Source organism: Gadus morhua, chromosome 1, assembly GCF_902167405.1.
Source record: "Gadus morhua chromosome 1, gadMor3.0, whole genome shotgun sequence".
Classification (NCBI taxonomy): Eukaryota; Metazoa; Chordata; class Actinopteri; order Gadiformes; family Gadidae; genus Gadus; species Gadus morhua.
Window position 1 is genome coordinate 19953464 of NC_044048.1, and position 12011 is coordinate 19965474.

Sequence of the window (12011 nt, forward strand, 5' to 3'; positions counted from 1 at the left end):
CCCCCCCCCCCCCCCCCCCCCCCCCCCCCCCCCCCCCCCCCCCCCCCCCCCCCCCCCCCCCCCCCCCCCCCCCCCCCCCCCCCCCCCCCCCCCCCACCCCCGGTAGACGGCCAACCTTGGCAGGAGGCGCTGAGACGCACGCCAACTCATAAAAACACACACACAGGGGTCCGTCCAAACAAGACCCCTCCCCCAGCTCACTCAGGCTACTGCCTGCTGATGGAGGTGGCGCTGGTGGGGGCAATGGTGGTGGGGGTAGTAGTGTTGTGGTGGTGGTGATTGTGATGGAGGTGGTGGTGGTGAATGTGGTCGTTAAGAGGTATGGGTGGTGGTGTTGGAGGTGGTGGTGGGGGTGGTGGTGGTGGAGGAGGTGGTGGTGGAGGAGGTGGTGGTGGTGGGGGTGGTGGTGGTGGAGGAGGTGGTGAGGGTGGTGGTGGTGGTGGTGATGGAGGTGGTGTTGGCAATGGTACTGTAGTGTGGGTGGTGGTGATGTAGGTGGGGGTGGAGGTGGTGGTGGTGTAGATGATAGTAATGGAGACGGTGGTGATGATGTTGTTGTGGGTGGTAGTGATGGAGGTGTTGGTGGTGGTAGTGATGGAGGTGGTGGTGGTGATGGAGGTGGTGGTGGTGATGGAGGTGGTGGTGGTGATGGAGGTGGTGGTGGGGTAGTTTCCAGGGTTTTTGAGCTCTGAACAGCCGGTTGCTGACAGATGATGTGTGTCCAGGCAACAGAGGATGGGGGGGGGAAGACCTGTGACTCACAGGAAGAGCTGAGTGACAAAGAGACTCAAGTATAAAAAAACACACTAACAAACACACACACGCACGCATACAAACACGCAGACACACACACACACAGACACACACACATGCATGCATGCACACACACACACACACACACCAACATACATGCAAACACCACACACACACACACACACACACACACACACACACACACACACACACACACACACACACACACACACCGCACAGGCAGACAAACACACACAGCACACATATAAGCACACTCACATATACAAGGATTACCTTCATGCCCATAACAAAATCTATTTACAACATTACAGATATATAGATATAAAGGTAGCAACACACACAGATACACACATACACACGCACGCATGCACAGAGTGCACACACGCACTCTGACAACAACAGCGTGTTTGAAGTTCATACCTACTGGATGACAGAGAAGGACAGAGAGAAGATGGGGGAGAGAAAATAGGTGGGAGGAATAAAGGGAGCAAATAGATAGAGGGGGAGGGAGAGGTAGATACATGGGGAGAGAGATGGAGTTAAGAGAGAGAGAGAGAGAGAGAGAGAGAGAGAGAGAGAGAGAGAGAGAGAGAGAGAGAGAGAGAGAGAGAGAGAGAGAGAGAGAGAGAGAGAGAGAGAGAGAGAGAGAGAGGTAAGAGAGAGAGAGGTAAGAGAGAGGGGGGGTGAAAGTGAGAGTGGGAGGAGGGAGAGGGAGGGAGGAGAAATGTGAGGAGGCGGAGGGAGGAGAAGAGAGGGAGGGAGGGAGAGAGAGTGCGAGAGAAAGAGGCGGAGAGAGAGAGAGAGATAGAGAGAGGGAGAGGGAGAGAGAGACACTGTTTAGAAGGCATCCAGTGGAGGTAGTCAGTGCCTGCCTGCCCAGCGTCAGGTCCTTGCTCCACCCGACGGGTGGTGTTCAGCCAGGACGGAGAGGAGCTGCACCAGAGATGGAGGACACCACCGCGCCTTCCCAAGGGGCGCCCTCCCTCCTCCTGCCGGCCTTCTGACCTGTCTCTCCCCGGTCTCTCCCGCCCGGACCCCCTCTCTCTCTCACTGCCTTCCCCCGCAGTCTCCGAGCCTGGGAGAAGTTTCCAGCCCTGATCACGAGTGTGTGTGGACCCCTGAGACCGCCATGCCGGGCGGGAGCTAGCGGAGGCGCGGTGAGGACCTCTCTCCCCCAGACCCGCCATGGAGCGGAACACCTTCTTACCCCTGATGGTGATGCTGCTCTCCGGCCCCTCGCAAGGTGAGTGATGAACGCGTTTTTGGCTTTTGTTTAATTTGGCGATTTGGTTAAATCGGGTTGTTTGGGGTTGGTTGGTTGGTCCTTCGTACATTTTATTTTGTTAAGTGTTTTTTGTTATTTTATCAGTTTTTTAAATGTGTTAGATCATTTTGGTATATTCATCTAGTATTTGTTTGACATGGGACGGAAATGCTTCTTTAGTTAATTCTTAACTTTCCGGTCAGAAGATGGGGGATTGTCCAGGAAATAAAAAAAACACACATATAAATAGAGCGTGGGCTTTATCATTAAACTGCGCACACACACACACACACACACACAGACAAGCGCACGCAACCACGCACACCAACATACACACACTCAAACACACACATGCACACACAAACACACACGCAACCAGGCACACACACACACACACACACACACACACACACACACACACACACACACACACACACACACACACACATACACACACACCACACACACACACACACAAAAAAACACACACACACACACACACACACACACACACACACACACACACACACACACACACACACACACACATGTTGGAGTGATAATATTGCGTGTGGGTGTATGGGTTTGACTGGCAGCTCCTCTGAGTCCACACCATGAGCCACATTTGATTGATGTGATATCTAAAGTGTACATTCAACTTTGAGTCATTTCCCGGAGGAGGGAAGTATTGGGTTTCTGCCAGCTGGATCCGCTTGCCCAGTTTGTCTGCGGCGGTTCTGTTGTGTGAGCGCTGAAACGGGCTGGATTTGTCCGCGAGCAGAGCGAGCAGACTCACAAAGTAAATTCATCAAACGAGGACCGGCACTGGCTCTGTGTCGTAACGCCAGGCGGAATCAAACAAGTTGTGAGAAAAAACGCCAAATATCACCGGATCCAAATCTCAGTCTTATTAACATCTGACACATATCAACACGGATTTGAAAAGTCCTATAGACGACCACATGACAGCGGGGGGGCGGGGGGGAGGGGGGGGTTGTGGGGGGTTGTGGGGGGGGGGGGGGGGGGGGGGCAGGTACAGGCTCTGACCTCCACGTCCTCCTGTCCCTCCAACGCCGGTCTGCTCCACCCTCGGATGTCACCCACCTCATCCAGCAGCAGCGGGACACACACACACACACACCACACACACACACACACACACCCACACCACACACACACACACACACACTCATCCATCTCCCCTCTCAGAGAACACAACCAAGCTTTCAGAGAGGCCGCGGGGGTCAGGGGGTCCGGGGGGGGGCAGAGACGGACCCCAGGTGTCAGCGAGAGGGATGTGCAGATGAGGAAGTCGGGGGAGGAGGGGGAGGGGGGGGGAGGAAAACCAGACCGATATCCATTTAATAAGGTATCGACCGGGGATTTATAAGAGGCAGGAAGCGGACAGACGTTTTTTTTTTTTTGGCGAGTGGAAGGACAGCCTCGTGTGATGGCATGGCCGGCGGGCGGGCCGCATACCAAACACACCTGGGTCCCCCGCATCACGCTGAGTTATTCCTCTGTTTGTGCAGGGCGGCCAATAGGGACGCCGACAGGGACACAGGGCCATTCTGATTGGCTGGGCGGTAGGAAGATTTATTAATCGACTCTAGGTGATTGGTCACTAGATGTATTGATATATCTAGGTAGGTAGGTTGTGAGGTGGCATTTTGATGTGTCAGCCGGTCGGTAGTTATTTATGTATTAAGGTTACGTAGGTATTAATTAAAAGGTAAATAGGTCATTATAGGTAATATAACGACCTATAGGCAGCGCCCTCCATATGGGTCCGGTAAATAGTCATTCATTTGTTTAGGTGAGGTAGGTAGACATTTAATGAGGTTATCTATTAATTAATGGACATAGGTCAGGTGGGTAGGCAGCCGGGTATGTAAGGTCAGGATCCTGTCTAGGATCTAGACAGAGTGTGACAGACAGGCAGCCAGACAGATCTTGACAGATAGGCAGACAGAAAGACAGACAGATCTTGACAGATAGGCAGACAGAAAGACAGACAGATCTTGACAGATAGACGGACACACGGACAGACGGACTCCAGAATGGTCACAATAAACCCTAAACCTCAAGGTTACGGGTCCCATGTGTGCCTTTACCCAAGATCCACCTCAACACAAGGGTCACAGATCAGACCGCCGTCTCCAGACACAGACGTCTCCACGTCAGCAACGCAAACAACAACATCCACTCGCCGCGCTTGAGGACACTTAAATAAATCATGGCCAATGATATGTGGGCCGGACGAGGGCAGAATCAGAAACACTTTGTCCAGGAGCATTAAAGAATATCTTCAGAGAGGAGAGGCTGGATATCAAGGACTTCTCCTGCTGGCCTAATTGTCGTGTCGGGAGCGCGTCAGATCTCCGCCGGGGAAACCCGAGACGCTCCGGAGGGCAGCGGAGGTAATCGGGTTCCAGACCGCGCCGGAACGAACACACACAGAGGGAACAGGGGGGGGGGGGGGGGGGGAGGAGGAGGATGAGGAGGAGGCAGGGGAAGAGGAAGAGGAGGAGGAAGAGGAAGAGGAGGAGGAGGTGGAGGTGGAGGAAGAGGAGGAGGAGGAGGCGAAGGAGGAAGAGGAGGAGGCGAAAGGAAGAGGAGGAGGAGATGGAGGATGAGGAGGAAGAGGAGGAGGTGGAGGATGTGGAGGAACAGGGGAGGAGGAGGAGGAGGAAGAGGAAGAGGAAGAGAAGGAGGAGGATGATGGGGGAGGAGGAGGATGATGTGGGAGGAGGAGGCAGAGGAAGAGGAGGAGGAGGAGGAGGAAGAGGAGGAGGCAGAGGAAGAGGAGGAGGAGGAGGAGGAGGAAGAGGAGGAGGCAGAGGAAGAGGAGGAGGAGAGAGGAGGAAGAGGAGGAGGAGAAGAGAGGAGGAGGAGGAGGAGGAGGAGGAGGAGGGAGATTAGGGTGAAGGGAGATGGAAGAGGAGGAGGAGAGAGGAGGAGGAAGAGGAGGAGGAAGTGGAGGGGGAGGAAGGAGGTGGAGGTGGAAGAAGAGGAGGAGGAGCAGGAAGAGGAGGAGGAGGGGAGAGGAGGAGAGAGAAGGAGGGGGAGGTGGAGGAGAGAGGAGGAGGGGGAGTTGGAGGAGAGAGGAGGAGGGGGAGGTGGAGGAGAGAGAAGGAGGGGGAGGTGGAGGAGAGAGGAGGAGGGGGAGGTGGAGGTGGAAGAGGACGGAGGTAGACAGCGCCTCTGGTCCAGGGGAGAATCAGGGTTTTATTGAGACGGATCTGAGCTGAGGACATTTATGTATTACTGCAGATGGACGAGGAGGTTTTGAAACTTGAAACTCTCAGATCCCTCACTTCCTCCCATCATCTCATCCCTCTTTCTCTCCCCCCTCTCTCCCTCTATCTATCTCTCTCTTTGTCTCTCTCCCTCTCCATCCATCCATCCCTCCCTCTCCCCCCCATCCCTCTCCCTCTTTCTCGCCCCCCCCTCTCTCTCCCTCCGTCCGTCTCTCTCCCTCTCCCCCCATCCCTCTCTCTCTTCCTCTCCCCCCCCCCTCTCTCTCTCTCCATCCGACTCTCTCCCTCTCCCCCCATCCCTCTCCTCTTCCCCCCCCCCCCTCCATCTCTCTCTCTCCGTCCGTCTCTCTCGTCATCCCTCCACCTCCGGTCTCAGGTCTCCCCATGGCAGAGGTCGCCGTTATGACGCCACATTCAACTCGTCAAACTCATCAATGCTGCTTTTAAACCGTCAGCCTCTGATTGTCTGCCGTGTGACCTCACCGGTACCCAGATCATTAAGGATGACGAGCAGCTCTGAGAGAGACCAGAGCTATCATCGTAATTGCGTAATCAACCCCGGCAAAGTGCAGGTGACATAATGTCTTTGACCTCCGACCCGTCAGGTGAGAGCAATCAATAGAGTCGGCTCCGGGGATCAGAGGAATCAGAGTTCTGCCTCAACATCGCCGCTCTGAATCAGGGCTCTGAGCGGGGAGGTCTGCCTCAGTGTTTTACTAAGACGTCTGCAGCGGATCATTAATTCTGTTCCGGTCCTACTTGTACTTACAGTATGTTTTACATTTCTTTCTTAAATGTGATTCCTCCACGCAAACCTCTCTTTGTTTAACGGGTCCTGCATGAACAAAGTGATAGATTTGCTCATATATTTGACGGGGTTTTACGGGCAGGAGAGTGGGTTGAGGAAGACGTTAACGAGTACCGCTGGTGAGACTGGAAGCTGGGTCGCTACATGACCTGCTGAGGGAAACCTGACGGTGTAACTGGGTGGTGTCCCCGCCTACTGAGTGAATCGTGACGGTTTAACTGGGTGGTGTAACTGGTTGGTTTCCCTCCCCTACTGAAGTGAAACCTGATGGTGTCACGGTGCCCTGACGGTGTAACTCCGCCCTGACGGTGTACCTGTCCTGACGGTGTCCCCGTTGTGTCCCCAGTGGGCTCCCAGGGGGCCCGAGGCCACGCGGAGGAGCGGCTCCTGAAGGACCTGTTCGTCCGCTACAACAAGCTGTCCCGGCCCGTCGCCAACACCTCCGACGTGGTGCTGGTCCGCTTCGGCCTCTCCATCGCCCAGCTCATCGACGTGGTGCGTACCGCCGTGTAGCCCCCTGTAGCCTGTAACTCCCTGTAGCCCGTAGCACCCTGTAGCCTGTAACTCCCTGTAGCCTGTAACTCCCTGTAGCCCGTAGCACCCTGTAGCCTGTAACTCCCTGTAGCCTGTATAGCCCTGTAGCCCGTAGCACCCTGTAGCCCCGTAGCACCCTGTAGCCGTAGCACCCTGTAGCCCGTAGCACCCTGTAGCCTGTAACTCCCTGTAGCCTGTAACTCCCTGTAGCCTGTAACTCCCTGTAGCCTGTATCACCCTGTAGCCCGTAGCACCCTGAAGCCCGTAGCACCCTGTAGCCTGTAACTCCCTGTAGCCCGTAGCACCCTGTAGCCTGTAACTCCCTGTAGCCCGTAGCACCCTGTAGCCTGTAACTCCCTGTAGCCCGTAGCACCCTGTAGCCTGTAACTCCCTGTAGCCTGTAACTCCCTGTAGCCTGTATCATCCTGTAGCCCGTACCGCCGTGAAGCTCGTAGCTCCCTGTAGCCCGTAGCGCCGTGTAGCCCTCTGCATTATTAGCATTAGGAATTAGCGTTATTAGCATACCCCCCCTGTAGCCCGCCCTGTGTTATCGTCAGTGTGATTAGCATTATCATTGTAAGCATTATGTATTGTCAGTATTAGCATTATGTATTGTCATTATTAGCATTATGTAGGCCTATTGTCACTATTAGCATTATGTATTGTCATTATTAGCATTATGTATTGTCATTATTAGCATTATGTATTTGTCATTATTAGCATTATGTATTATCATTATTAGCATTATGCAATCGTAAGGAGCATCTCAATTCCGAGAGCGCCGAACCTTGAGACGAATTTGTCTGGTTGTTGTTACCGAGCCGCCTGCTCAGGTGTAGTTTGCGGCTCCTTGGAGGTAGAACATGATCAGGACGCAGCCCATCGGGGTAAGAGGGATGTTTTCCACCTCGTTGGCCCACAGCTCGTTAGCGTTCTACTTGCCATTCATAGTGCCAAAGTTTGTTTTAGAAATAATTAGTAGTTTCGGAGCTGGTGTCAGGTCTGGAGTTAGAGGGGACTATTCACAGTTTTGTTACAATATTAAAGGAAATGGCAGACCTTTTGAATATCAACGCGGTAGAAAGATCAGAGTATGAATTATGTAGGGCTGTTATTTCCAGGTTATCCATTAGGCAATGAATAATTGATTGGAAGAATAGATTATACGCATCCCAGGATTTCCCAAACGCTCATGAATGCACAACGAAAGCAGCTTACAAATCGCCAGCATTGATTTTATCGATACCCGATTTTATCGATTCTCGATTAATTTGTGCACCAAATATAGGGAAAATAATTTTTTGCACCTTAATATTTTTTTCTTTTGCTTTCCTACTCGTATCAGGATGAGAAGAACCAGATGATGACGACCAACGTGTGGGTCAAGCAGGTATGGAAACAGAACCTGAGATACAAAGGGGATCACCGGGTTGGGTTTACTTTGGTCGCTCATTCCTCTGGGTCTCGCCACCAGGAGTGGAATGACTACAAGCTCCAGTGGAAACCGCAGGACTACGAGAACGTCACGTCCATCCGCATCCCGTCTGAGATCATCTGGAGGCCGGACATCGTGCTCTACAACAAGTGAGGACCTTGACCCCATGAGGTCGAAACACTCAGAACCGGTTTATTGGATCGTTGTTCCATCAGGTTTTCTCTCATTCCAGCAAGATCGATCCGTCGCATTTCCACTAAAACTCCTCGATACTGAATTCATAACATAGCAATATGATATAAAGGTGTTTCATTGTACCTTTCAATGTCAGATTTGATGGACTATATCCACATTCAATTGTGTAGAATTACACCAAATCAGGTGCATTGGCCAAATGTCACAGACACATTTAAAGTTTATTGTTATCTCGTGTCAGCCGGCTCACAGCATTCCTCACACATCAATATTCATTAAAACCTTTCACTCACCGTGCTGCTGAATCAGATCCCATCACACCCAGCGATCCTCACGATAGAGCGGGAGGCTGCTCCAACGCCAGCTGCAACACCTTCTCTGTTTCCTCGTTGCTAAGCATCCTCTCTCCGTGTCCCTCTGTCTGTCCCTCTCTCTCTGTCCGTGTCTCTCTCTCTGTGTCCCTCTGTCTCTCTCCTTGTCCCTCTGTCTGTCCCTCTCTCTGTGTCCCTCTCTCCCTCGGACCGCGTCCCTCTCTCCATGTCCCTCTCTCTGTTTCCCCCTGTCCCTCTCTCTGTGTCCCCCTATCCCTCTGTCTCCCTGTCCCTCCTGTCCCCAGCGCCGACGGGGACTTCGCCGTGACCCACCTGACCAAGGCGCACCTGTTCCACGACGGCCACATCAAGTGGACGCCGCCGGCCATCTACAAGTCGTCGTGCAGCATCGACGTCACCTTCTTCCCCTTCGACCAGCAGAACTGCAAGATGAAGTTCGGCTCGTGGACGTACGACCGCGCCAAGATCGACCTGATCAGCATGTCCAACCAGGTGGACCAGATGGACTACTGGGAGAGCGGCGAGTGGGTGATCATCAACGCCGTGGGCAAGTACAACACCAAGAAGTACGAGTGCTGCATCGAGATCTACCCGGACATCACCTACTACTTCATCATCCGCCGGCTGCCCCTCTTCTACACCATCAACCTCATCATCCCCTGCCTGCTCATCTCCTGCCTGACCGTGCTGGTCTTCTACCTGCCCTCGCAGTGCGGTGAGAAGATCACGCTGTGCATCTCGGTGCTGCTGTCGCTCACCGTGTTCCTGCTGCTCATCACCGAGATCATCCCGTCCACCTCGCTGGTGATCCCGCTCATCGGCGAGTACCTCCTCTTCACCATGATCTTCGTCACGCTCAGCATCATCATCACCGTGTTCGTGCTCAACGTGCACCACCGCTCGCCCAAGACCCACGGCATGCCCCACTGGGTGCGCCGGGTCTTCCTGGACGTGGTTCCCCGCGTCCTCTTCATGAAGCGGCCGTCCACCACCGCCAAGCAGAACTGCAAGAAGCTGATCGAGATGCTGCACCGGCCCACCGTCAACGCCACGCCGGGCAGCTCCCAGTCGCTGTGGGCCAACATGGACACGCGCGTGGGCGTGATGAACCAGCTGGTGGACTCGCTGTCCTCCTCGCCGTCCCAGAGCCCCGACATCCTGGTGTGCTCGCCGTCGCCGCCGCCCTCCCCCATGCTGGGTCTGGACCTGGGGGAGCATCCGCTGAAGCCCCAGCTCTCCCGTCGCTGCTCCCCCTCCTCCTCCGGCGGCGGCGGCGGCGGTGGCGTCGGAGGCGGGGGCCAGTACTCCGTGTTCCAGGACCGCTCTCGCCGGGGGTCCCGCTCCCCGTCCGGCTCCCTGGAGCCCAGCCTGTCCCTGGGGCCCGCCCTGTCCCTGGTGGCCCTGGCCGCGGCCCCCGGCCCCGAGCCGAAGCCGTTGGCGCAGAACGGCCGCTCGCTGAGCGCCGAGGGCGTCGCCGGCGGCGAGGGGGGCGGGCTCGCGGCCGACGTGCACCGCTGCCGCTCGGGGAGCTTCCAGTTCTGCTGTCTCCACGACGACGAGGCGGCGGCCGGCCCGGGCCGGGGGGGCCACCGGGAGGAGCAGGAACCCGGCCCTGAAGGAGCCCGCCGCGGAGGGGGCCCCAGAGCCCGGGAAGGAGGCGGGGCTCCGGCCGGACTTGGGGGTCTCCGTGCTGTCCCCGGCCGTGCAGCGGGCCATCGAGGGGGTCCAGTACATCGCGGACCACCTCAGGGCGGAGGACGCAGACTTCTCGGTGAGTGGACACCCCCTGGTGTGTGTTTAATGAGGCGTCCCTTAGAGTCTGGGGCCGGGCAACGTGCAGAAGGCCTCACAGGAGACGGAGGGCTGATGAGCTTTAGATAGTTGATGAAAATGATTGAGGAGGTTTTGAGGAAGGTTTGATAAAAGGCGCTGCAAACATGGAGACTACCTAATGCTTGCCACCAGGGAACTAAAATGTCAATAAGCAAATGTTCCCAGGTTAATTCACTGGTTTGTTCTTTAATTTTAAGGGCAGACGTTGAATGACGTTTAGTCAAAGTTTTGTAAGTGATTAACTGTAGCCATATCATTTAATGAAAAAAGGCCAGGTTTATTTATTCAGCTTATCTTGACAAATACAAAGGTTCTGGGTCACTAGGCTTGGTTCCGACAGCGTTTTCAATCTTTCAAGACGCCCATCAAAAATGAAAAGCTATTTCATGCCACAGTGAAACGTGTGTTTCAGGAAACCCAATAAGCAGGAAATGTCTTTTAAGCCGAGTGCAGCAGCCGCAGATACATTCTTCCTGTTCCCCGAATCACTGCGATATCAGAGGAGTTACGTCTGAAGGATCCTGGCAGAGTGAATGCGATTAGTTTCAGGAAAACTTGTACACTAAGAAACCAGAGAGCGTTGAGGTAATAAACACAACAACGTGACGCCCTTAGCGTCGGAAGGTGCCCATCAGATTGACCTTGAATCTTCCATAAGCCGGACAAAGCGTGGATGGGCTGACATTCAGCAGACGGCTCGCTCATGATGGAAGAAACCGGCCAATCGAACGAGATCAATCCAGGGCGGCAATCGACAGCTGGTGAGAGTAGCGAGCGGCCGAGTGTGAAAGGTGGAGTGTCTAATCTGCGGCCCCCGGCCCCCCCCTGTCCCTCTCCCCCCCAGGTGAAGGAGGACTGGAAGTACGTGGCCATGGTCATCGACCGCATCTTCCTCTGGATGTTCGTCCTGGTCTGCATACTGGGCTCCGTCGGCCTTTTCCTGCCCGCCTGGCTGGCGGGAATGATTTAGGCCCCCCCCCCCAGGTCCCCCATCCCCCCCCCCCCAGGTCTTGCCCCCCCCCCGGCCTTTCTTCAGTTAGCGTACGGACGGCTATATATCGGTTCTGTGTTTTTCCCCTTCTGACTCCGAAGCAGTCGCCGTCGGTTACAGAGGACATCCTGGCTTCGAGGCGGTCGCCGTAGGTTACGGAAGATCTCCTGGCTCCGAGGCCGTCGCCCTCGGTTACGGAAGATCTCCTGGCTCCGAGGTGGTCGCCAATGGTTACAGAGGGAGGTCCAGAGACACCTATACTGGCTTCACTCCGGCGGGTGTGTGTAAATCTTTTATGAGGGCAAAAGGCCAACTGTAAAAAGGTAGCTCTTCACCTCTTCCTCCCCGCCGCTGCCGCCATCTTTTATCGCAGCTTGCGGACTGAAGGGGGGGGGGGGGGGGGGGGGGGGAGAGGGGGGGCTTTTAGAGGACGTTCAAGCTAATTAAATCTGTTCACAAATTTTACGATGCTCACACACGATTTCGGTGTCTCACTTTATTCTAGCGCAAACATTTACATGTAGTCTGTACTTTTGGTCTGATATTGGGTTGAAAGCGTGGGAATTGTTGAATTTATATTTTCTT

General features: G+C 54.7%; 1 protein-coding gene across 1 annotated transcript; it reads left to right on the forward strand.

The window, feature by feature from the left end:
- Nucleotides 1-1519: 1519 nt before the first annotated feature.
- Nucleotides 1520-11445, forward strand: LOC115550572 (neuronal acetylcholine receptor subunit alpha-2-like). The gene is given in 7 exon segments (XM_030365740.1): nt 1520-2017; nt 6453-6601; nt 7986-8030; nt 8115-8224; nt 8887-10168; nt 10170-10373; nt 11280-11445. Coding segments are annotated over 7 exon segments (1974 nt in total). The 5' UTR covers nt 1520-1959; the 3' UTR covers nt 11406-11445.
- Nucleotides 11446-12011: the final 566 nt, after the last annotated feature.